Genomic DNA, 27,510 nt, shown 5'->3' with positions numbered 1-27,510 from the left:
GTCATGTCATATCGAACATCGGTGAGATTTGAGATTGAATTTTGAATCATGTAATTTCGTAAGAGAGGTGTGTTTTCAAGTATTTCTCAGCATTTTCTCATATAAAGCATTCATCAAGGACCGTTCCGAGCTGGCATACCATTGCTCGCCGTCATTTCTTTCCATTTCACAGGGTTTCGAAAGTGGTTCCATCTGCTTTCATGTTGCATTCAAGAACAAAAGCCCGACCAGAAAATTCAGGTAAATAATTATCTTCATTTCATTGAATCTCATATCATAGTATACACTGTTTCCAGAAAAGAAATCTCACAAAGTATATACAATTTCCAAAGCCTTCTTTCATCGTGCAAAAATCCTATGCTGGAAGGGTGTTATTTGGTAGAGTTCCAAATCCACTCGGAAATATATAAGTTCCACTGGCAACATCTTTGGCAATTGTCGCATTCGGCTTCGTATAAGTCGTAATATCGAAACCCATTGAGCTACCCACGGCCACATCGATCAATCCACTGACGATATTTCCGAACAAGACACTTCCGGCAGCATTAATGTGTGTGAAATCCGTTGGTTTCAAGTTGTACGTCGCAGCATCAGTCGCCCCAATAGCATCGACATAGTCTGTGGATGCGCGGTTAAGATCTATGTATAAGGATCCGATCGATTTAGCAACAGCTATGGTAGCATTGGCTTGGACGGCCAGATCTTCCTTAGCAAGGCCTGAACTATTGAACGCTCGGCGGGTGAGAGAAGTGACGAGAATCTAAGTAGTCAGGTTAGTTAGCTCTGTTGTATATTGAGATTTTCGATAGCACTGCTCTGCGGAAATTTCAGGTCTCGAATGGATAATTATTCGTGTTTTCGACCCCAACATAATGGAGGCATTTGAATATCCTCCAATAAAAAGATTCAACCGTGTGAAAGAGTATTGACTTACTGGAGTTCCACCAGCCGCTACTACATCCTCTGCCATGTTCTTCAAATTGGTCATGTACTCCGCAACTGAGATGTTTGCTGTTGCCTTTTGATCATTGTGGCCGAACTAATTCGTGCGTTAACACTATCTCATCACTCTTTCCTCTGCACCGTTTGTCAATACTTACTTGAATTGTAACAAAAGTTGTATAGTCTGTCTTATACTTTGCTACAGATGCCAACACTTTTGCCCAATCGCCACCATTCACAAAGCTTACAGTCGTTGCACCATTGTGTCCATAATTGATACCTCCAGCTCCATTGCGAAGGGTAGCCAAGAAACCATTACCCCATCCACCACCTGTTAAACCTGCATTCTGAACGGCGGTTGTTGAATCACCGGCGAGTAAAAATGCTGGTGGTGCTGCGCTGTAAACGGGAGATGCGAATAAAGTAGTAGCCAGACCGGTTAAAAGGAGTCCAAGATTTCGAACCATTTTGAGAGTATTGGGAAGTACGAATTAATTGATCAATTATCGAGATCACGGAGGGTATTCACTGCTTAACAACTGGTTGGATGAGCTTCAGGAGAGTGGAATCAAGTAGCTACTGGTGAATGTGAAATGAGGGACATGAGGCGGTATATAAAGTAGCATGAGGTAATAAGCCAACATATATATATATATATATATATGTATATATGTATATGTATATATATTCCTCCGACATTCGGCTCATTATCGAAAGAATTTGTCGGTGAATTATTGACCGATACACTCGCCTACGTGTGTTTCCAAGACATGCTGCAAATTGCAATGGATATGCGAACTTATTAGCAGACACTTTGGCGAAGGCATTCATTCATAATTCTTCCGGACTGTTTTACCCTCGGGCGGATCTTCAGCAAACCCCGCATTGCCACGTAACCCCACTTGTTTTGTTGTAAGCAGGCAGAACTTTAATCGTTCAGGCAATCTCGACGCAATCTGAAGGATAGATCCAATACTTTATTAAAGTTTCAATGTCTACATACGCATCGTGTTATAGATTGCATACCATGGATAGTCAAATTCAAAATTCAACGAGGACCATGAGCGCCCTGATACCGACAGATTCCTGCGTCCATGACCAGCATGGCTAAAATTCTAGCATAAACCTCATCACAAAACCAGTTTCATCGTCCATGAAACCTACCCCTCCCCCCTCTCTCGGCGGATTGATATTCATCTCAACCTGGGGTTCGGGTTCGAATGACGCTCATCCTATTCTTTGCTTCCTTCTAACCCAAACCTCCCTCTCTTCATTCTCTGCTCCAGAACTTGGCCGTAATTGAACTTCCCAGACTTTCAACTTATAACTTCCTCGATCGCCTTTGCCATGAATCAAATCAAAAGACCAATCGTGTTTTGGACATTGTATCCCTGCGCTCAATCGTATGCCGAAGTCCTCAATATCAAACGGTGTGCCTCGTGAAAGTGGGAAAGAGGAATGTGGACAGCTCTACCAATTATTCAGTAGTAGCTCATCAACTTTATCTTAGAAATACACCCTCAGTCTTTTCATAGAACGAGGATAAGTAAACTGAACTTACATGATCAACGGCATGAAACCCGCCTTGGTATTGAAACACTATAACTTGCTCCTTGAGTCCAGCTGCCACGGCATCATCAAGCTCGACTTCAACTGCTTGAGTGCTATTGGTAACAGGCACATGAAAAACTTTGCAGCCAGGTGCAAAAGAACCTTTGCATGGGAAGCGATCGGATAGGACAGTGTTCCCGGAAGCCGTAATATTTGGAAAGGAAGATGTAGGGCCAGCCAGGAACCAAGCATCACCAGATCGAGAAGTACCGACAAAGGGGTTAAAGAATGACATGGCTATAGCGATAGTGATAGTGGTTTGTCATCAAAACTACTATGAATCTCTACCCTGTGGTGCTTTTCCCTGTGGTTTTGGGAATTCGCAGAGATTCTTATTCTGCAGCTTTTACTTGAGAGCTTGCTATCCGTTGCTACCGATGCTCCAATGATCTGGCTCCTCGAAATAGCCCCTCACAATGCTCACTCTATTTTGAAAGAAAAAAGCAATGAAACCACGAACGGTCCTCCCTAACTGTTTGGATTGAAGATGTTGGAAATCATACTCGAGTAAAAAGATCGTTATAGTTTTTATCATAAGATTGCGCCCACATTAAAACATATCTCCAGATTAGGTAATCCTTCAGCTACATACATAAAATATGTAGCACTTTCTTTATGTCTGACTCTGTCTAAATATTTCTTCATCTGAACATTTCCAGCATGGTCGAGAGCTTCCAAACTACTAGGTATCGGTATTGTCGACAGCTGCCTATGCTGAGTTTGTGGGTTCTTCGTGTTCCCAGCTTACGATCAAGACACATTCCAAGGGCCCCCGGATCCCCTCGGACACAAATTTGCCTTTTTTGACAGTTGCTCGTTTGACCTACTTATTCTATCTATCGACTGGCTTAGCGTACGTCACAGCTTATTCCCAATAGGAATGGGCAGATTATATAACATGAGTGATGATTATATAATTCTATATTATAACGCTTTTTGAGGCAAGTTATATAAAATATTATACTAAAATTATTCATGTGATTAGTTAACCAATTAAGTTAATAGAGAATATATCATATAATACTACATATTAATATCATACAATTTATGCTAAATTCGAGTATTATTGTATACTGTAATGAGGTAAGGATTATTACATTTATAATCATTATAAATCGCCCAACCCTAATTCCCATATTCTGAATGATGAATGTCGCCAACTGTCAACGGAGTTCAAATATTCTTATGCTTACCGCAACTCAACTTAATTCATCAATGTCATACGATCTTTTCTCCGCCCTGAGAAATGATCCTCGTTCTTACTTCTTTGAGCGGCTCGTTCTGGTCGCGCACCCCTAAAACTGAAACATCTACTAGAAGAATGATAGTCATGCCACCAAAAGGATATGAAGATGAAGAGGCTCCCCACGTGCCCGAAGGTGTAGTTCGTTGATCCCTATTTCTCGGATGCTTCGGCGGTATGAATAACCGACATCAACGTTTTGATTATCCATACTGGGCAAATTCAATGCTCATCGTCGTTCCAGCATCTTGGCATCTTGGAGAACATTGATCCCTTCCTCGATGCACCGTTGAAAAAGTAGTATATATTTTTGGCATCTTTGATCTGACAGGTTGTGGTTCCTTGAAGGGATCACTCTTGGATCTATGCCACCCATGCCAATGCGAACACTTCACAACTTCACGAGTCGCTTCATTTCATTCATCAAATAATTCACTAAGCTTTACGCGGCTCTTTCGCATCTCGTTCCCCTACCTATCCTATGTGGCGAATGGATTCCCGAACTGTACAATCTGATAAAATATGAAGGTTGTCATGAGTAGTCTCAATCTCGACATCTTGCACGTGGAAAAAAAAAACGGGTGTCCATTGACTCTTTTATCGATTCTTTCACTTCATTTCCTCCTTTCCATGGCAAAGTTCGCCAAGGTATCATTAATTATTCAAACACAGGGGCTACACAGGGTTCAGGGAGACTGTTTTTTGTTCTTCCATATCAGACTCGCCGGTATTAATCCGACATCTGTCACTTTCGTAAGTTCGTATTGTTCTACCCTGTGCAAATTATAAGACCGTATGGATTAAATGTTCAAGAAAACTTCAGGGTCTTGAAGCTACTTATGAACAGGCGGTGCGACATCAAGAGAGGCAATTATAGTTTAGATAAATGTCTAATCTCAATCGGCATTCAATCTAAGGTTACTGCTCCGATCCGATCTTACTCAAACCACTTTTTCCAATGGAGTTCTATCGATTTCGAAAATCCCAAGGTCAGTCAATCTTGTCGTCTCACTCTGAGACCAGTGCTACATCTACCAAGCACGGAGTATGAGTACCTTCATGTGGACGTCCATGTGGATACAGAAGAAGGTGCTAGCCTGAATAGGCATATAATGTATGATAAGATCGACGCCAGGGATATGACTGGCCTAATGATAACTATATTCATTATAATAAAATCTACTTTTCTAATAATACATATAGGGAGGAACTCCTATTTTCAGCTTTAATAATCTTTTAATTTTTTAGTAATCGATTTCCCTACTATATATAAGAGTTGAGGCCCTAGCTTATCGTACACCACCCTTTTTTGTGATAAATTCCCCGCAAAAATACTGTTTTCCTATATAAATTAACTATTTTTATAATTCTTTAATTATTTAAAGAATTGATTTAGAAATTGTAGATATAAGAAATAACTATATAAAGAATATTCGATTCAAATAGTTCTTTGAAATTATAAAAATTAATAAAGCTATAGGTTTTTAAAATTGAAATTTTTTAAAATTTATAATATGTGATGCTTTTCCTATATTAAAAAACCACTTTTTCAAGATTTTTAACAATTTTAATTTTAAGAATCTACAATTTTATTGAAAAAATAGCTAAAAATATTTCATTTATTTTTTTGAATTATTTTAATGATTTTAAATCTTATATATTATTTTTATAAACTTAATTCATGAATTAATTGAATTAATATATAGTTTAAAAGTTGAAGAGATAAGGGTTTTTGGTGTGTTTTTGTTTAGTGTGCGATAAACCGGGGTTTAAACTCTTATATCCTTACTATATGTACAATTTTAATCACCTACTTTGAATTACTTGAAAAATTAATAATGATTTTAATTTATAAGATAAAGAGCTGGTAATTTGACTGATAAATAATAAGATATAATATTATTTAAAAATATAATAAAATCTTCAGATTTTAAATTTCAATGAAATTTATAGTATTTACCCTTTATTAGATTATAATATGACCTTCTTCTCCTTTCTTTTTGAATTATTAGTTTCTATAGCATTAAAAAGCTTTATAATCTCTGTTAATATTAGATTTATAATAGAAAAAGTTTTGAAAAACTTTTTATTTCTTTTGATTAGAGATTTTATTGATTTTAGAGTCTTTTTAACCTCCTCTTTTACATTATATATAATCTAATAACCAACCTCTTTTTATAATACTTTTTCTTTTATTTTAATCTCCTTTTATTCCTTTTTAACTTTCTTTTCAGCTTTTATCTAAAGCTTAGTTTTTTTTTTTCTTACTTTTCTTTAAATGCTTCATCTTCTTGATATACTCTAGCTTTAATAATAATAGAGGGTGATCATAAAAACACATTATTCTTTTTCTTTCTAATAAGATTTAAACGTTTTAAACAAGCTCTTTTCCTTTTTTCAAACTTTAAACCCTTATTTAAATCTTTAGATCTATGCTCTTATATAGAAGCTTCAGTTTCTAATACAGTTATAATCTTAAAAAGCTTTAAAATAATTTTATAAATAGAAGTCTAATAAAATTCTAATTTCATTCTGTTGATATCACCATGGGGATGGTGAAGTCAATATAGTACTATGGTTCATATTATTATTATATTGCTTGAGGTTCTAAAAACTAAGGCTATAAAACATATTACTATAGTATTAGAAGATACTAATATTAATATTGATATAATTATATAATTTTTATCCCAATATTAACAACTCTTTAAAGTTGCTGGATCGTATTCTTCTAGTTAATACCTCTTTTGCCTATATAATCACCCATCCTTTTAATCTCTTTCAACTCATTTTATAACCTTAATCTTTATAATATTATTATTAATCAGATCTTTTAGGACTTGATACAGCTTAAATTTAATTATTGTATCTATAAGATTAGAATCTTTATTAATTCATTTAATCTCTATAATCTCTTATTTCTTATATACCTCTTAGATTATTATTATATCAATTATTAATTTCTTTTTATTAATAATTTTGAGTTTTGTAAAACAATTATAAAGTGATTTGAAATCGATATATATAACTAATAGGATTTTATAGTTCGGGAAGATCTTATCGATTATACTTTTGATTATTATGCTAATAATAAAGTCTAAAATTATAATATAGAATTCTAATATTAATATACTTCTAATAACTTTCTTATACTTAATAGATAATTAATGAATAATATTAGCTTTGTTATACTTATTTATTAAAACAATAATATATTCAATTTAAAAGAATAAATTTTTATTATTAATAAAGAATATATTAATAAATATAATTAGTTTTAGAGAATTCATATTAAATGAAACAAATTGTAAACCTTTTTTCAAATTGTTAATCTACTATTACATATATTTATTAAAAGAATCAACATCTTTTTCCTTAAAATCAATAGTTTATATAGTATAAGATAAATCAAAAGCTATTTTTAATTAATATATTATTATAATATATACTTCTCAAGTATATTATATAATATATTAATTCTTTATTGTTACAGATTTTCTTAGTTTTTTATATATTTCTTATATATCAAATGGTTCTAATTTAATTAGATATAAGTTTTCGTATTAATTCTTTTAATTAAAGTAAATTACATTATTGTCTTGTTGAGTAATTAATTCGTTATCAAACTTAAATAGTATATCTGATATAAATATCTTATATTTTTTCACTATAAATTTAATATTATAGAATTCTTTTTATTTATAATCTATAAATTCGTTACTAATAATAATAAGTATATTGTTTATTTATAATTCTATAATATTGAATACTATATTGTTCTTAATTATATATAAAAGATATGAATTATAAGTTGATTATATCATTTTGAGGATATTAATATAATACTTATAGTAAGTACTAAATCAATAATTACCTGCTTTTGAAACGCTATATAATGATTGTATTACTTATAGAATAAAACCTTCTAGAATGTTCATCTCCGTTAACAATTATATATAAAACTTTCGAATTAAATTCAATATTGATTATATATATACTTATGTAATATTACAAATATTTATAATTACTTTGTTTTTTGAGAGTATAGTTATTATTAATAATATAATTTATTAATTGACATATTATATTATAAATAACTATATTAAAACAATATCTTTTCCTTAATTCTTTTATACTTATATTATTAATCGAAATTTTAAGAATATCTTATTAGTTCCCTTATTCTTTATTTCATCAATAATTTGTAAATTAAATATTCTTATATTTTCAGATATATCTATAATCTTTACAAACTAAAAAATGTTATTTTTTATTAAACTATTAACCTTCTTTTGTCTTGATTTAATGAAAATTGTTGATATCGAATTATTAGTAAATACTATAAAGTAATCTATATACTTAATATCATTAAGTTCATTATTATCTGAAAAATAAAGTACTAAATTCAATACTTGTTCCTCAAATTCAATATAATCAATATTTTTGTTTATAAAAAAGATTGTTAATATAGGAATTATAATTTAAAGAATTAATAATTATAAGAACTAAGAGTTTTTAGATAAATTTAAAAGGATTTTCTTTTTATTTCTATTTCATATAATAGTTAATAAAGTAATTAATTTAATTTTGTTGGCTTTTAATAAAGTTATTCTTCCTTTCTTTTGTAATACGTTTTGTATTATTTATACTAATTATACTTTTTATATAGTTTTAATAAATTATTTAGATTTTATTAATTCTATTATTTATATTAATTCAATAGGTTTTTTATAGGATTGGTTTTAAGATTAATCCTTTTTTTTTATAATTTAATTTAAATAATATGAAATTCTATTAGATTATTTGTTAATTGTATAATATATATCTTATCTTTTATTCCCAACAAATAATACAAATCTATCCAACCTTTATATTTTCTTTATATTTAAATCTTCAAATTAATAAACAGATTGTATAACATTATTATAAATAATTCGTTATATTAATTTAATATATTTGATATTTGTTTTGTTATTTATAACTTATTAATTTTGTTTATTACCTTTTTAATTACAATCTACCATTATAAGATTATAAATGTTAATAGGTCGAGATCGATTATTTACAAATATATTTTAAATATTAAGGATATTGAAATTAATTTGTTTAATTCTATAATATTGTTTATTATTCTAATAGTTATTTATAGTATTATCTTTCTTATTATAGAACTTTTTAGTTTATTAATAATAATATTATATACTTGTTTAATAATTATATAATAATGTTTAATAATTTTAATTAACTAATAGATTTTAACTAGTATACTCTTTATTCTAATATATATGATTGTTATATATTATATAAGTTCCTTGCTAATAAAGTTCTTTTTAGTATTATATATAATGTAATTTAGAGAGCTAATATAAATATCTATTTAGTATTTTCGAAGTATATTAAAGTGTTACGGGAGCTGCCTCTAGGGTTATGTGGAAGTGTCTAGAGTTCTCTCGAGGTGGTTTAGATTAAACTTCAAGTAGGGATTTAATAAGGTTGTAATTGGTTGTAATTCTTATAACTATAGTAATGAAATTAATAATTGTTCTTAAGTACGAAGCTCTATATTATAATAAAACCTATTCCCTTATATAGACCTTCATTTTTTGTTGTCTCATTAATCCCATTGTGTCCTATCAGGTGGGAATAGTGGGATCTAGTGGGAGTCCCTAATCCCGTGACTTTCTGGTCATGTAATGCGGTATGTTGGATGCCGTCGTGACACTGTTAATAGAGTGATGAACTCTTTTAATCTATTTTGCCTAGCTTTTATTATTCTATTTTTATTATAGGTACTAGCACTTATTATTTTCTTTATAGTTCTTCTTATATTGATTATAAAGTCCTTCTTATTTCAATTATATATATCGTATTTTATAATCACTTTTATTAACTAAATTAAAAAAAGAGCAATTAGTAAAAGCATTTTAAATAATAAAGATCAATAATAATAAAAAATAGCTTAAATTAGATTATAAAAGTAATCAAATATAACAACATTATTAAATTTTACATATAAATTATCAATACAATGGAAATACCGACTTTTAAAATGTATTGAATATCTTTTAACAAAATTATTAGTTCAGTTTTTTTTACCTTTTTGTCTAGGATTTCTTCTATAAGATTTCTAACTATATGACTTATAGGAAGAATAGATCTCTATATTAGCTTATTAATTTAATTAATTAAAACCTCTTCCTGATTATTAAAAAGTGTTTATTTTATATTAAAAAGGAATTGTTTGTTACGGAGGTACCCGCACCGCAACATGGATTATAAGATAAACCTAAGGCCTTGGTGTTGGGACCTACGAAAACAGCACTGTAGGGACAGTTGAATTAAAGGGTAACTAAAGATAGCGGTAACCGAATAAATAAGCAGTGATTAAAAGATAGGTACCTATCTTTTATTGGCACCTACCCCACAGTAGGCACAGGTTGCACAACGGTTACAGATTAGCTAGTAAGCACAGGTTAAATAAGCGGTAGCCTTACCAGGTCACGAGGACAAGTGTCACGTGAAGGAAAGTCGATTCGACTTGTCGACTCGAGTAGTCGAGTAGACTTGACGATTCGATCAAAGTACGAAGGTCTATATAAGGGAATGGGTTTCATTACAATGTAGAGCTTCGTGCTCAAGAACAATCATTAGTTTCATTACTATAGTTACGAGAATTGCAACCAGTTACCAACCTTATTGAATTCCTACTTGAAGTTTAGTCTAAACCACCTCGAGAGAACTCTAGACACTTCCACGTGACCCTAGAGGCAGCTCCCGTAACACTTTGAGCACCATTTCTGCTTCAAGTACCAATTCAATACCAACCGACGATATGACACCCACCAGTGCATCCGCGAGCAGTCAGGCACAAGCACCCGACACCGACGATGTCGAGATGACCGACGCTCCCAAGGAAATTACCATCAACGAAACACTCAAGATTGCCTTACCAGACAAATACCAAGGAAGTCGACAGGAACTCGACACCTTCCTCTTACAACTTGAAATCTACTTCAGATTCAACGAAGACAAGTTCACCGAAAAGGAATCCAAGAGTGTATGGGCTGTATCATATCTCAGAGGAGAAGCAAGCAAGTGGATTCAACCATATTTACGAGACTATTTCGAGCATGACGACCAGGATCGCATGCAACCCACTCGAACAATCTTCAACAGTTTTGAAGGATTTAAGACAGAGATTCGTAGAATCTTCGGGAACTCCAATGAGCTAGAGGTAGCGGAAGATAAGATCTTCAACCTCAAGCAGACAGGATCAGCATTGAAGTATGCTACGGAATTTCGAAGATATGCTGGAACAACCAAGTGGGACGAAACCGCCATTATGAGTCACTATCGTAAAGGACTCAAACCAGAAGTCAGACTGGAGTTAGAAAGATCTGCCGAGAGTGTAGACTTGAACGACCTAATCCAGGACTCCATCGAATCAGATGATCGTCTTTACCGATATCGACAAAGTCAAAGATCATACAAACCCCAGGGAAATCAAAAGCAAGAGCGTTACCGCAAGAATGAGGGAAGACCACGTTACAATCCACAGAGATATGGAGACCCTATGGAACTCGACGCTACGCACCACAAAGGTGGGAATGATGATCCGGAAAAGAAACGAAGACGAGAAAATAACTTATGCTTTGAATGTGGGAAAGCAGGGCATCGGGCAGCAGAATGTCGAAGCAAGAGAACAGGGGGCAAGAAGGGCAACTTTAAGAATAAGTTCGGCAAGGGCCAACTTAATGCCACCTTCACGCCACAATTGTGTGCTGTTAGCATGACAGGGCTAGCCACGCCACCACCAGCTTACGAAGAAGAAGAAGAGGTCGAAGGCCTCTCATGGGTAAACAAAGACCCGCAGTTAGGAGAATCATGGTCTATTCGGGAAATTGACCAATGGAACCGTCGTATCTGGAAATTTGGAGATACAGACGAAGGAACTATGAACGAGGACCTCAGCGTAACAGACGCTGAAGAGGGCGAATCGTATGAGGTTCGGTACGTCGATCAGCATCGAATTCTATGGTTTGGAATCACTACGAACACATCATTCATAGAAAGGATCAGTACCGATCACCTCCAGTGGCCAGACAGAGGAGAGCTATGGGAAGTGTTTTATCACCACACATCTGAAAGAAATGAGAATCAGGTTCTATTTTTATGCAGAAGAGTAGGAAAAGAACACCGGGTCCAGGCTCAAGCCATATTACCACCACCAGTTGTGGGTACGATAATGAAAGTCACTCAAGGGAACTACCGGTACACCCTATGGAGGGATTTACTTGATGACAGAGCTAGATCAGGGACAAGCGCTGCCTATCTAGAAGAGGAAGAACCTCGACGTGTAACATTTGCCGATGAGATCATCCAGAATAGCGAGAATAAGCAAATTACACCACAGCTGAATGCTACAGGACAAGCAGGACAAATATACTGCAGAGTCAAGATAAACGGACAAATACAACAAGCCATGATAGATTCAGGGGCTACAGGAAATTTTATTGCACCAGAGGCTGCAAAGTACTTGGGAGTCCCACTCCAGAAGAAACAAAACCCCTACCAATTGCAGTTAGTTGACGGACAGCTAGCAGGATCTGACGGGAACGTTTCACAAGAGACACGACCAGTACGAATGAGCATAACCCAACATTCGGAGGTTATACAGCTTGACGTTGTGCCATTGGGCCAACAACAGATCATCTTAGGGATGCCATGGTTGAAGGCACACAACCCAAGAATAGATTGGTCACAAGAAACAGTGACATTTGATCAGTGCAAGAACGGTCACGATGACACGTTCAAGGCGTCCGCGAGACGTAACACGCGCCAAGGAGAGTTGAACGCGAACAACACCGGCGACGTAGGACACCCAGTCCAGGGTCCTCCATTAAGAGCGAAGGACAGTACACCTCCTCTACAAATGCAGAAGCCAACGACACGGCATGAAATCGCAATCAAGGCAAAGGAGCCTATGATACCCGAACAGTACAAAAAATATAAACATGTTTTTAGAGAACCAGAGAACCATGAGGCTTTACCAGAACACAAGCCATGGGATCATGAAATAATATTGGAGGAAGGCAAGATGCCTGTGCACACCCCAATTTATTCAATGTCGGCCGATGAGCTGAAGACGCTCAAAGAATATATCAACGACAACTTGGCCAAGGGATGGATCAGAGAATCCACGTCCCAAGTGGCAAGTCCAACTATGTGGGTACCCAAGAAGGATGGTACTAAGAGACTAGTTGTGGACTACAGGAAGCTCAACACGCTTACAAAGAAAGATCGATATCCACTTCCATTAGCTACGGAATTAAGAGATCGATTAGGCGGAGCAACAATATTTACCAAGATGGACCTACGAAACGGGTACCACTTGATTAGAATGAAGGAAGGCGAAGAATGGAAGACCGCTTTTAAGACAAGATACGGGCTATACGAATATCAAGTTATGCCCTTCGGGCTAACTAACGCACCAGCTACTTTCATGAGACTTATGAACAATGTACTGTCGCAATATTTGGACACCTGTTGTATATGCTACTTGGACGACATCCTAGTATATTCAAACAACGAGGTCCAACACATCAAAGATGTCAGCAACATTCTTGAAAGTTTAGCCAAAGCCGATTTGCTATGTAAACCAAGCAAATGTGAATTCCACGTTACGGAAACAGAGTTCCTAGGATTCACCGTATCAAGCCAAGGGCTCAAGATGAGCAAGGATAAGGTCAAGGCAGTGCTTGAATGGAAGCAGCCAAACACCATTAAGGAAGTACAATCCTTCTTAGGATTTGTCAACTTCTACCGAAGATTTATCAAGGGTTATTCAGGGATTACTACACCCTTGACCACATTAACCAGAAAAGATCAAGGAAGCTTCGAATGGACCGCCAAGGCGCAGGAGTCCTTCGAAACGCTCAAACAGGCAGTGGCCGAGGAACCAATACTGTTGACATTCGACCCTGAGAAACAAATCATAGTGGAGACGGACTCCTCGGATTTTGCTATAGGGGCAGTTTTGAGCCAACCAGGTCAAAATGAGAAATAGCAACCAATCGCATTCTACTCTCGAAAGCTATCACCAGCCGAATTGAACTACGAAATATATGACAAAGAATTACTGGCGATAGTCGATGCATTTAGAGAATGGCGAGTTTATTTGGAAGGGTCAAAATACACAGTACAGGTGTATACAGATCACAAGAACTTGGTTTACTTCACCACAACGAAGCAGTTAAACAGACGACAGGTCAGATGGTCAGAGACCATGGCCAATTACAATTTTAAGATTTCATATGTCAAAGGATCAGAAAACGCTAGAGCCGACGCTCTTAGCCGAAAACCAGAATATCAAGAAAATAAGTCGTACGAATCGTACGCTATATTCAAGAAAGAAGGCGAATCACTGGTTTACAATGCACCACAGCTCGCAGCTACGCATACATTGGAAGACAACCATCTCAGGATCCAAATCCAATCATATTACGACCAAGATGCCACAGCTATACGCATACGCAAGACAATAGAACCAGGATTCACAATAGAAAACGAAACTATATACTTCCACGGAAAAGTATACATTCCTAGTCGAATGACTAAGGAATTTGTGACGGAACAACACGGGTTGCCGGCACATGGACATCAGGGAATTGCGAGAACGTTCGCAAGATTACGGGAAATCAGTTACTTCCCACGAATGAGAACGATAGTTGAAGAAGTTGTTGGAAGTTGCGACACCTGCATACGAAACAAGTCATCACGACACGCTCCGTATGGTCAGCTCCAGACCCCAGACATGCCTTCTCAGCCATGGAAGTCCATTACATGGGACTTTGTGGTCAAACTACCACTCTCGAAAGACCCTACTACAGGAGTTGAGTACGACGCAATACTCAACGTAGTAGACAGATTGACAAAATTTGCATACATGATACCATTCAAAGAAACATGGACTGCTGAGCAACTAGCATATGTATTCTTTAGGGTCATAGTAAGCATACATGGAGTACCAGATGAGATAATCTCGGACCGAGACAAGCTCTTTACCTCAAAATTCTGGGCTACCTTATTAGCACTTATGGGTGTTAAGAGAAAGCTATCAACAGCCTTCCACCCACAGACAGATGGTCAAACAGAGAGGACCAATCAAACAATGGAAGCATATCTTAGATGCTATGTAAATTATCGACAAAATAATTGGGTAGAACTATTACCTATGGCACAGTTCGCATATAACACATCGGAAACGGAAACCACAAAGATAACACCAGCACGCGCTAACTTTGGGTTCAATCCTAAAGCATACCAAACACCGATGCCACAAGAAGTTAATGCCGAATCGGCAATAATACAAGTCGAACAATTGAAAGATTTGCAAGAGCAGCTCGCTCTTGACCTAAGATTTATTTCTTCCAGAACAGCAGCGTACTACAATACGAAACGTAGTATGGAACCTACGCTTAAAGAGGGGGATAAAGTTTATTTGCTACGACGAAACATCAAAACCAAAAGACCAAGCAATAAACTCGACCACAGGAAACTAGGACCATTCAAGATTGATAAGGTAATAGGAACAGTTAATTATCAATTGAAATTACCAGACACGATGAATATTCACCCAGTATTCCACATATCCTTGCTCGAACCAGCACCACCAGGAGCGCCTAATGCGCCATTTACGGAAATCGAACCAGTTAACCCAGAAGCCATATACGACGTTGAAACAATACTAGATTGCAAATATGTCAGAAGCAAGGTCAAGTATTTGATCAAATGGTTGGATTACCCACACTCAGAAAACACATGGGAACTTAAGAAGGATCTCAGCTGCCCTGAGAAACTACAGGCATTCCACCTGAAGTACCCACATCTGCCAACAAAGCCTCGAGCTCAGCGTCAGACAACGGAGGCAACGAAGGGTCGAAGAAGTCGAAGGAAGAAGAACCGCTAGGAACAGGCGCGCCTGCCTTTTCCTTTTCCAGTTTTTCATTTTCGACTTTCTCTTTCTCCAACCTTTCATTCTCCTCAGCCAGGTCAAGTTCCTCCAGCGTACGAAGATCGCGGCGAATCATTTCTTTTTCACGCTTGCGAAGGAATTCCTGTTGACGACGTAAACGAAGAATGCGAGCCGTCAATTCTTGAGATTTAGCAGACAGAACTTGCGACTCAGCAAAAGCCTTCTCCTCCTCCAGGCGAAGTTGCTCTTGCTGTCGCTCCAGAGCATCATATTGAGAGGGCATTGCGGGCCCAGGATGACAACGACCTTTCTTGAAACGAATACACGCGGAACAACGTTTCGACAGATCCTCGTCCACGAAACAATCACGACCAGTTTGAAGGCACAAAGCACAAGGTTCACGTTTGCTACCAGAACGGGCGACACGATTAGATAAAAAAGCGGGATCATGAATAGAGGTTGTTCGTGTAGGAGGCATAATGAAGAAAGAATAACACTCATTTAAAATGTATAGTTAGGTGGGGAGACCCCGCTATATAGACGCTTGGGACAAGCGCTAGTCTAGGAAGGGGATAGTGTTACGGAGGTACCCGCACCGCAACATGGATTATAAGATAAACCTAAGGCCTTGGTGTTGGGACCTACGAAAACAGCACTGTAGGGACAGTTGAATTAAAGGGTAACTAAAGATAGCGGTAACCGAATAAATAAGCAGTGATTAAAAGATAGGTACCTATCTTTTATTGGCACCTACCCCACAGTAGGCACAGGTTGCACAACGGTTACAGATTAGCTAGTAAGCACAGGTTAAATAAGCGGTAGCCTTACCAGGTCACGAGGACAAGTGTCACGTGAAGGAAAGTCGATTCGACTTGTCGACTCGAGTAGTCGAGTAGACTTGACGATTCGATCAAAGTACGAAGGTCTATATAAGGGAATGGGTTTCATTACAATGTAGAGCTTCGTGCTCAAGAACAATCATTAGTTTCATTACTATAGTTACGAGAATTGCAACCAGTTACCAACCTTATTGAATTCCTACTTGAAGTTTAGTCTAAACCACCTCGAGAGAACTCTAGACACTTCCACGTGACCCTAGAGGCAGCTCCCGTAACATTGTTTTCTTGAGATAGTTTTACTTTTATACAATTAAAAAAATATAGATCAATTAATTTTAAAGAAATTAATTATTTAGATGTATTTAGAAATTTGAACTCCTTTTAAATAATTTAATGTAAATTTTATATAAGTCTTTAAAGATATATTATTAATATTTAAAGCTATAATGTCGATATTTTTAAAGTTGTACATATAGTAGGAACGTACATGTAGTGGGGAAATCGATTAATTTAGTTAATTAATTTGAAATTTTCAAGTCTTATATTCTCTTTCAGATTTCTTTTATTCTTTAATATAATGGAAATTTACTTTTTAATTAATTTTAATAAATCAAATTTAGTTTACTATTTGAATTTCGCTTTTGCTTTTCGATATAATTTAAATTTATTAAATATATTAATTACTCTTATAATTTGTATAATTATATATAAATAGATTAAATTTGAAATGAATACCTATAGAAAAGATTATTAAGAATAAAAAGCTAAGAATTCAAAGAATAGATTTTGATTAGTTAAAAATCTATATAAAACTCATTAAATGTTAATAATTCATTAAAATAAATTTAAAAGTTTTCAGATTTGTAAATGTCTATTAATAGTATTAATAATATTAATAACAAAAGAAAATACTAATCTAAATAGATATATAATATATAATAAGATTGATATCAAGGCCCTAAGGGATATGACTAGTTTAATGATAACTATGTTAATTCTAATAAAATCCATTTTTCTAACATCTGAACTCTCAGCGGCTTGAGAGTGGGTCAGATTGAGTGGGTTGGCCTGCTTTACTTTACTAGAAATACATAGAGACCCACATGTAGGCCTTATTCAGCCACATTAAGGTACTTGTTACATTCAAATTTCTTTCTTTTTCAATCCTGAGCGTTGGGTATAGAACGAGGGGAGTCAACAGGAAGAAGTATTGTTCTAGAATTCAGGACTATTACGCGAAGAATGATTGTGAATTTATGACTGATAAAAAGAGCGGATCCATCACTTCCTTTTATATCAAAACAAGGGCCAACGTTATCATTAAGGAATGACTATCTGTGCTCTATCTCCACACAATATCGAAGAATACCCGCAAGATGTCAGAAAACAGAGCTTCGGGGAGTATGTTAAACAAATGGAAAACCAAGAAACCTTCTCCCATTCTTGATGATCGTCTTCATTTTGCAATATTTTCCAATGAATCACTAGGCTGGTCATTATCTCATTTCTTATGAGTTTCTCTGATCATTGCTTCACTTTCCTTTGCACGTTTTAGCCTGCCGAGATGGTGACAGAAGCTTCAGACAAACAAGTTGAAATTCTGATCATTACATTGCTGTTCTCTGGGATTGCGTGTGTGGCGGTTGCTTTACGATGCTATGTTCGAACTAGATTGTTGAAGGCATTTGGTGCTGATGATGCCATTGCAGTTTGCTCTTTGGTAATATCTATCACGTAGGGTCACACAGAATATCTACTGACATCACATAGCTACTTTTGTTCGTTGGAGTTGTCTTTACCATGTTAGGGATTGATTCGGGGTTTGGGAGACATATCGATACCATGACGATGGAGCATTACTTGCGTGGATTGAAAGTATTCTTCTCATTACAAAGTCATGGCTTTGATTTTTCTGACATCTTTGTTTAGTGGTGGTGTCTTTCGGAAATCATTTACCCTCCTACTATAGCTGTTATCAAGATATCCATCGCTCTTTACCTCGTCCGCATAGCCGTGAAGCCAATTCATATATACATCATTTATGTCTCAATGACAATTTTTCTATTGTACACCACAGCTTTTTTCGCCTTTTTGTTGCTTCACTGTAGACCGATATCATTCTACTGGAGGCGATTTGAAGGAGCAACCGATGGGCATTGTTTAGATGCCTCTACGATAGCCGGTATGGCATACGGCCATGGAGCCGTGAATGTCTTGACAGATTTTACTCTGGGGATAATTCCGGCGTTTATTGTGGCGGATCTTCAAATCACGACAAGAACAAAAGCAGCGGTCGCAATGACTTTAGCATTAGGTTCCATGTAAGCGACGTTGTTCATTTTTCAAATCGATAGAAGTTGCTTCAACAGAGACTGACGGATTATCAGTGCTAGCGTGTGCACCCTCACAAGAATCGCATACATTAACGATCTTTTGCATACCAGCGATTATCTTTATTCAATAGCGTATGTTGCCCCTCGCACATCATTTCCCACTTACAGCTTCACGTATTAACCACATATCAGTGATGTTATTATCCTCTCGATTGTTGAAGCAGCTGTCGGACTTATAGCCTCCTGCTTAGCGACACTCAAGCCTCTCGTCCGCTCATTCCTTGACTGGTCTGAGAAATCCATCGGATCAACTGGAGGCCTTCACACGCGCATGATGGATGGAATGAATCGAAGACGAACAAAAATGTACGACACTGAACTAAATCTAAGGCCCGATCTCGCCATTGTCGGATTCACGACGACAGTAATATCGAGTAACGGACGAGAATCACCACCTCTACACCCGAGTATAAGTCAAACTATGGATGTCAAGAGTGACGTGTGGCTTAGTCCGAGCTCTTATGGAAGTCCCGAGTCATATAGGAGGTTGGAAAGTGGGAATGGGGACCAAGCCGTGGTGCCGGCTTGTCAAATAAAGTAGATATCAATGGACGTGTATGTACCACTTTTCCACACGATGAATTTCATTTTATCCGACTTGAGTTTCATGGTTCTTATTTAAATTGTATAATTGAGCTACCCCAAGGTACATCGACCAACCAAGTTGAATGCCTTATGATGAGAGGTTAAAAAGATTTGAAGCCTCATGGTCGGACACATGAACAAGGTACGCTCAGATCATAACAGAACAGACAGGGTTAACATCTAAAGTTCTTCCTTCGTTCTTTCAGCTGATAATTGATACTAAAATTACAGCTCATTAAGTAAATACTATATCCGAAATCCGCCAATGGCTGCTCTCCAGCTCCTACCATGTGCCCATCCCGACTTCCAACTTCCAACTTTTACCCCAACTCCAGAACTTTACAAACAAGATACCTCATCTCTCTCCATCACCTAGATCATCCCTCTCGGTGTTCTCGCTGATCTCATTTGCCTCAATACAATGGCTACTTTCCTGCTCAAGGCAGGAACTAGCATAAAAAAAGCACCAACGCTGCACATGCAAAACTAATCAATATAACCATCGGATCACTAACATCTTTCAGTTCTTGATTTCCGTCTTGACTCGTGTCGATTCCTCCAAACACAGGCATTGAAGCTGTACTGGTCATTGATCTACTTATCGATGTCACCGAGATTGTTTTCACAATCGAACGCGTGGTCTGGGTGGGGGAAGGAATAGCAACGGTTGATATGACCGAACTGGCAGATCCAGGTATACTGGCTGGTGATGGAGAGTTTATTGAAGTCGAGGGATCCGGGCCCACGTCAGATGACGTTATGGGGTGCAAGGTGGTCATAGATGAAACGACTCCCTCCGTTGTCCATACGTTTCCCATACTTTCACAGATACCATTGAACATATCAACTGTCGAGACTAACCCTGCAATCCCCCTTTCACTTTGCGCAAATTGTGAACAAGTCTCCATAGCATTATCAAAGGACTTTGGGATCCAAGATGCGACACTCGCGTAACACAGGCATGAAGCCTGTTGAGAAGGACTCAAAGCTATAAACCCTGGAACCAGGCCAACACAAGATTGTATCAGAGATAAAGCAGTATTGCAAGCTGGTATCACACTATGTGTTGTCGGAGTCTGAGTTGAAGATTCAAAAGTCGAAATAGAAGAGATAGTAGCAGGCTCCTTTGTCGTCATTATATTTCCAATATTACCGCAGAATCCCTCCAAGTTAACAAATGCCGGGTATGCGCTTAGCACGGCTGTACTTGCAAAATCGGCACAAGTCTGTACCGCTTTGTCAAATATTGTCGGAACCCATTTCGAAGAATCATAACACAGACATTGTGCTTGTGCTGATGGGACAAGAGAGGTAAAGCCGGGACTGATCGATTCGCATTTGAATAGTGTGGAGCTAACTAAGGCACATCCGGGGTTCTGTTGAAGAACTGAAGCTGGTGCAGTTGTTGTGAGATCATTTCGCGGTCGCATGGAGTTGACTTGGTAGGTATTGAGCAGTAGAGAAAGCAAGAGGGGTAACTTGAGTCTCATTGAATAAAAGTTCTGCAATCGTGTGTCGTTCAAAGTCGCGGTTGGTGGAGATGCAATTGACTTGGTTCTTCGAAGGTTCAAAAACAAGACGCTGATCTTTCAGGTGAAGGGGGCGCATTCAGTCGTTTCTCGAGCCCGATTTGACTCCGTATAGAGGGCAAGTTGATTGTTCGAGTAGATGAGATTAAACAAGTTGTCCAAAGGGAGAATGAATCATCTCGAAATGTTATTCTTGTGGATGGCTGTAAGTAAACCTCCAAAGGCAGCTCTTTCCTTTTGGAAAACTGCACGCATGTCATATACCATTCAAGAAGTCGCGATTTGGTAGTATTCACCTGGCCGTTCCTACTTGAGAAGGGCCTTTCATGTTGACATCACTTCCATGTTAGCTAGCTTGAGTTGAAAGAATAAAAACGATAAGCAATTGGTACTTGATGTTCAAACCTTGAGTGTAATAGAATAATATTCATATTTATATGATCTCGTGATATCACTAACAATCAATATTCATAGCAGTCATTTCCCTGCTTTCCGCATCCAGCTTCTCGCTTCATACTTCGTCCCACGTCTTCAAGAAGAAAATGAATATGTACATACAAAATACCATGACCCATAATTCCAACCCAGGCCAACCTTGGGACTTTCCAAGTCTCCTAGCTCATCACTTCATGCGACGCCGATTCCATGCCATAAGATATAACTTGCGCCTAAAATCAGAGATATTTTCCATTGGAATAAGATGCACCTGTGCCATCCCTTCCCCATTCTCGATGTCGAAATGACTTGTTCCCTTGCGAACCTGGCCATCTACCTAGTCGACCATCCACATTACTCAGTCCTATAAAACTTTCTGTACAACAAATGCAAGAATAGATTAACATTTAACCTCATCGCACCCTCAAACATATCCATATACTGATGGTTTGCGAATTGTGCAGCAAGAAGTGAGTCCATAGGAACCTGAGCCATTGCACCAGTAATGACAATGCTGCCTTTGCTACCCTCGATGGAGAATACACCAACTTGATCACATGAAATTGTAAGATTGATCTTATCCCATTCACGTTCGGGGTATCCTTTCCAGGCGACCAATACACCTTTATCCGATAAAGTTCGAGCCGAATATTTGAAAGAGCCGAATTTGTATGTACGACCAGTACGCTCGAGTTCCTTTTCGTGGTTGTATTGTTTAGAGAAAGGCATAAGGAAACGTTTTTTCCTGTTCAATCAATTATTAGCACATCATCAAGAGTGTAGAACGAATCTCATACCCTTTTTTCTGCAGAGTCATCATAGCTTGTTCGATGTAATTATCGTAACTCTTCCTCTGTGACTCAAGCCAATCCGCCTTCTCGCCCAAATTCCCTAATGTCATCTTAACACCTTCCAATTCTCTTTGTCTCTGAACACGACGTCTGCTTTTGGTACGAATGTCAACAGCGATAGCATTAAGGATGTCCTGGTAAAAATTTTGTCTTGAGATTCTTCCAAGTTGCTCAAGTCTCATGATGTTCTCCAGAGCAGTCCTCTTCAGTTCCCAGTATGACATGGATTTTATGTCTGTTAAAGTATTGACATCAGAGTATGCTCCACGAGTCTTGCTGTCTGCCGAAAATTCCTCCCGTAGTAAATCATGCCACTTTTGGTCATCCTCTGGTGTTATCGGTCTCACCAAGATTTCCATGAGGTTTGGACCGGATTGGACTCGAATGATATACAGAATACATCGCTTGGTCTCCATAAAGAGCGTTTTCACTTCAGCTTCGGGATCATCCACGTCATGAAGTTTAGGACTTAAAGTCATTTGAAGTTCGCCAGAGGAGCCACCTAACATCTCGGACTCGTTGTTCTTGGCACTGCCGAGTTCTTGAATAATTTCTCGAAGGACATCATCGCGGTTTGGACAGATTTGTGGCAGCTCATCACAAATGAGGTTGTGAATTGCGAAAATATCGGCCATCTTGATATAAAGTGTAGGTTTCGTACGAGCATACAGATCATTGAACTCGTCAATATCGAAAGTACTTTCCGCATCCGGCACTGAGATAATATTGGAAAATATTTCAGTGATTCTGGTAATGGCGTCAGTGACGTAGGCGTTCAACGGCTGCAAGAACATATTCTCGCCACCAAACAACCGTCCCGATGAGATCTGGCCAAGGACTTTGGCAACTTCGCCTAAATTGCGCTTTTGCAGTGGGGTGAGTTGTCTTTCGACTACACCCATAGACTCAGGAGTGGTCAAAGCTGGGAATAGGTAGAATCTGAAGAACCAATTACCAACAACTTGTAGAAGATTTAGTTGTGGTTCTCGTGGAAATTGCTGGCAAAGTCCTTCAAAGATTTGCTGGCAAATAAAGCGAACACCATAAGGCATTCTATGCAGAAGACTTTCTAAAGCAAGCATGAAAAGATCTGAAATCTCTCTCAAGTCTCTTAAATGATCAATAAACATATCTCGAGTTTCTGGATCCTTGATTGCTTGATCTCGAGGAATCTCTAAAGCTCTTTGACTTGGTCTACCTGTTCGAAGCTCTTCGTTGTTGATAGCCGAGCGGTAAATTTGCATTGGATCACTCTCAAGGTCGAGCGCGGGATCCTCGATGATATTTTCCGTAATGAGAGGACCCAACAGATCACGAAGAAATTTTCGGTCTCGAGGAGACCGGGTGTAATTAGCGAGGAGTTTTGTCCAAAAGAAATTGCCGCGGAGTAAGTCTTGCGTTGAGGCGAAGTGTTCGATTTCTACTCTGGCAGAGCGAGCAATTAGTTTAAGCAAGTAGTACTCCTCACGGCGCTTTTGCGCATATCCAAACAACCCCATCATTAAGGTCTCGATGCGTTTGCAGTCTTTTTCGGCAGTACCCTGTTCTCGGATTATTTGGAATAACCGGGCAAGGTACTGAGATTGGGTTTGTAAGTTGAAAAAGAGTTGTTGATACAAGTCGAGCTTCTTCCTCGAATTCTTGTTAAGAGCTTTCAGATCAAATTGATTCCCTGAAGCCATGGAACTATTGACGAGGATGTTTCCTGAGTGTCCGCCAAAATTTCGCTGATGCTTGACGACTTCATCCAGTGTGATCTTATTCTTCACCAAAAGGGCAATCTTAATGTCCAATTGATCGATATATTGCTCTGCCAATTCGTTTTGACGAACTTGCTGTACAACAGTTTTTCGCATACGCTCAAACTCAATTTCCTCATTGAAATCGAAATCACTATCATTGAGAAGATGGACGAAGTTCTTAACGGTGTTGACAGGGGGGTTCTTTCCAGTTGTCAAGCTCTTGTAAGCCTCGCCCTGTAAACGCCCACGAACAAAACTTTGGATCTTCACAACCTTTTCCATATTCTCCTTGAAGAAACGCTGCTTCTCTAAATATGCGGCTCGGACCAAAGAAGCCTTGGCTGCCGATTGTACTGCAACAATGAAATCTTCTTCAGATTCTAATTCTCCCAATACCCCTTCGATGTCGTTACGAAGTAGTACAGCACGTGACAAGGCCTGGAGTTGTATGATTTCTTCTTCATTCGCCTGAAGGTCATCCAAGATCATTTCCGTTTTCTGTCTGACCATACCAGCTCTTATCATAGACTGTAGATCCGTGATTGTCGAGTACTCTGTGACAAGGATGTCATAATCATCCTCAATTGAGCGTCGAACAAGCATAGCACGAATTAAGCTCTGAAGCTCTACTATTGCCGATTCGTCTGCTTCTAAACCTGACAAAGTCTCTGTGACATCACGGCGAACTGCTCCGGCACGAAGAAAGGCTTGAAGGTTTGATATGCTTTCAGAATGACTCTTCAAAGCTTGTTGTGTATCAAATACTTCAAGTCTAAGAGCACCCGCCCTGGTAATTGCTTGAAGCTTTTCCCAGATAGGTGTACATGCATGTAATGCTTCCTGCTGTTGAGTGATCTGGTTTCTCGTCAGCAAGGCCCTCGCAAACCCTTGAATAGCTGTAACTGAAGGTTCTTCGCGATAAAGATCTTCTTGATCATCTGCAATATTTTTTCTGAGAATCATTCCCCTCATTGCAGCCTGCAAATTCAACACTGGAGTAGAAACAGCTTTGGATGATGTTTCTTTTTCTTGAGCTACCATCATCTTTCTCACAAGCATCCCTCTCATTGCTGCTTGCAGATCCGAAACCGAGGTTGACACGGTGTAAGAGTTCATCTCTGCTTGTTGTGCCAAAATCTTCTGTCTCACAACCATCCCCCTCACCGCAGATTGCAAATCTGAAACGGATGTCGATATAGTGAGAGAGTTCAGCTCTGCTTGTTGTGCTAACATCTTCTGTCTCACTATCATGCCCCTCACTGCAGATTGCAGATCTGACACTGGGGTTGACACAGTAAGGGCTGACATGTCTTCTTCTTGCTCCATCATTTTCTTTCTCACAAGCATACCCCTGATTGCAGCTTGCAGATTCAGCACTGGGGTTGACACATTAACAGATCTGGCTTCCTTCTCCTGAGCCACCAAAACTTTCCGAGCAAGAAATCCACGAATGCTTGACTGAAAATCTTTGATAACAAATTCTGACTGCTGCAAAGCGGATCGCATCATGCATACCTCTTCTCGGACTTGTTGTCCAACCTTCGTAGCCCTGAATAAGCTTTGAATCTTCTGTACATCTCCTTCACGGCTTTTCCAGAATTTCTCTTGGCTCGATTGGTTCTTTCGTACTAAAAATCCGCGTGCATGGCTTTGTAGGTTCACTGCGAACCGTCTCATATTTAACCGATACTCCACGATTTGTCGCGAAAAGTCCCCACGGATCATCGATTGAAGCTCTACAAGCCAGTCTTCGGTATCCCAAAGTCCTTGCATTGTTCTTCCTAGGTGCATTCGCATACAAGCTCCCCGTATTTGTGCCTGTAACTCCACAATTATAGCTTCGTTCTCACCGAGCTCTCGATCGATTCGCTCCTCCTCGGTTTCGACTGGCTCAGGTTCAGGTTCAGGTTCTGGGACTCCAAAATCCGCTCCCATATTCCCAAAACTAGGCATACTAACTCCAGCTTTATCCAATCCTTTCTGCATTTCTTCCAATTCATGATCTTCAAATTCCAGTTGTCCAACAAGATTACCAATTCGAAAGTCCACAATTCCCTTCCTGAATAATAGCCAACTCAAAGCGTGTATACAATAAATGACTTTAGGAATGTTCTTCTTCTCGTATAAATCGATAAGTTCAAATCGAAATAGCTCGGGAAGTTGTACCTCGTCCAGAAATCGGAAGAACTGAGCGATATTGTCCCAATGTCGAGCTTGTAGTTTAGGATTCCTGAATATCCGTATGCGTTGTTCCGGGTTAACAGCCTCCACCACCTCTGCCAATGTGACCCCGTCTCTCAAAGTTTGTTCCAGTTGCACGGTTGGAGGAATTTCTCGCTTCAATATATCTTCAATCCATTCCTTGGCTTCTCCAATATGACAAAGATACTCATAAGCCTGTAAAAATTGTCGCTGTTTGTCCATCCAATTTCTACCTTCCCAACCATAGCCACCGATAGATTTGTTGAGGGTGCCATTTTTGTCCTTCGAAATCGCGCTGCGCTGCAGTCTACGTCGTCCCTGTAATCCTGCTACCTCTTGTTCTGGTGATGTAATGGTAAAATCGTCAGGAGTTGCGGACTGCGCGAATTTTGAGAGGGTTCGAAGTTGACTTGTCGAGGATCGTTCGAAGCTTTGTAGCTCAGGCCTAGTGAGAGGTGAATGGATATGCGTTGGGCCAAGCTTTGAGAGAGCTCCTGCTCCAACACTGATTGAATCGGAACGGCTCAACAACATGGAATTGGGTCGAACCATAGGTGGACGGCGCGTCGGACTGCGAGTCGGACTTCGAGTCGGACTTGTTGCGGGGCTCATGGGCGATTGGGCAGGAGACTCAAACAATGTTAATTTGGATACATCTATACTCTTTCCGCGGTTGTGGTGTTTGATAGATCCCTTCTGGACGTCTACACTTTGTGTTCGAGAATGCGGTTGAAAATTACTTCTGATGACATCGATACTCTTTCCGCGATTGTGTTGGGCTGGGGTTTTGTCTCTTTCTGGTGGACTTTGGCCTGGAGGTTGAGGGAGTGGTCGCAAAGACTTTCTGGCATTCTTGTACGCACTATCTGGACTCGATTCCATGCTCCCTTTCCCGTTGCGATTTTCTGAAGAGCTATACATCCCAGCGGCTTCACTTAAACCTCTCCTACGACTTCCGTACTCACTCGACGTCGTTGAAGATAGTCTGCTTGTGCCACTCGATTCATAAATGCTAGATGAATTGGAATAACCACTTGATGCTGTTGATGCGTTCGAAGGTGCCCTCTTTGTCGTATTTGAATTACCCGTCGTAACAGGGTCGATTTGTGTTTGGCGTAATAAATGACGGTACGACATTACGACAGCGGGACGAGACGAGAAGTA

General features: G+C 38.4%; 5 protein-coding genes across 5 annotated transcripts; 1 reads left to right on the top strand and 4 right to left on the bottom strand.

Annotated features, from left to right (window-relative positions):
* Positions 1-20: 20 nt before the first annotated feature.
* Positions 21-1,607, bottom strand: EAF01_002985 (uncharacterized protein). Its single transcript, XM_038911239.1, has 3 exons — positions 1,101-1,607; positions 935-1,039; positions 21-760 (listed from the first exon to the last, which is right to left on the bottom strand). The coding sequence occupies exons 1-3, from the start codon at positions 1,407-1,409 to the stop codon at positions 356-358; spliced, it is 819 nt and encodes a 272-aa protein (XP_038774161.1). The 5' UTR covers positions 1,410-1,607; the 3' UTR covers positions 21-355.
* A 562-nt stretch (positions 1,608-2,169) lies between these two features.
* EAF01_002984 (uncharacterized protein) lies at positions 2,170-2,788 on the bottom strand (the record flags this gene model as incomplete). Its single annotated transcript, XM_038911238.1, has 2 exons — positions 2,170-2,412; positions 2,504-2,788. 2 exons carry the CDS (start codon positions 2,786-2,788, stop codon positions 2,170-2,172), a joined length of 528 nt encoding a protein of 175 aa, XP_038774160.1.
* Positions 2,789-17,921: 15,133 nt separating this feature from the next.
* Positions 17,922-19,595, top strand: EAF01_002983 (uncharacterized protein). The gene is made up of 5 exons (XM_038911237.1): positions 17,922-18,329; positions 18,380-18,484; positions 18,539-18,930; positions 18,997-19,074; positions 19,135-19,595. Exons 1-5 carry the CDS (start codon positions 18,174-18,176, stop codon positions 19,541-19,543), a joined length of 1,140 nt encoding a protein of 379 aa, XP_038774159.1. The 5' UTR covers positions 17,922-18,173; the 3' UTR covers positions 19,544-19,595.
* Positions 19,596-20,036: 441 nt separating this feature from the next.
* EAF01_002982 (uncharacterized protein) lies at positions 20,037-21,017 on the bottom strand (the record flags this gene model as incomplete). The annotated part of the gene is made up of 1 exon (XM_038911236.1): positions 20,037-21,017. One exon carries the CDS (start codon positions 21,015-21,017, stop codon positions 20,037-20,039), a length of 981 nt encoding a protein of 326 aa, XP_038774158.1.
* Positions 21,018-21,905: 888 nt separating this feature from the next.
* Positions 21,906-27,483, bottom strand: EAF01_002981 (uncharacterized protein; the record flags this gene model as incomplete). Its single annotated transcript, XM_038911235.1, has 2 exons — positions 21,906-22,296; positions 22,349-27,483. 2 exons carry the CDS (start codon positions 27,481-27,483, stop codon positions 21,906-21,908), a joined length of 5,526 nt encoding a protein of 1,841 aa, XP_038774157.1.
* Positions 27,484-27,510: the final 27 nt, after the last annotated feature.

The sequence above is a fragment of the Botrytis porri genome (assembly GCF_014898465.1).
Source record: "Botrytis porri strain MUCL 3234 chromosome Unknown BPOR_003, whole genome shotgun sequence".
In the NCBI taxonomy this organism is placed as follows: Eukaryota; Fungi; Ascomycota; class Leotiomycetes; order Helotiales; family Sclerotiniaceae; genus Botrytis; species Botrytis porri.
The sequence above is the reverse complement of the archived record's forward strand: the minus strand, read 5'-3'. Positions and strand labels throughout refer to the sequence as shown.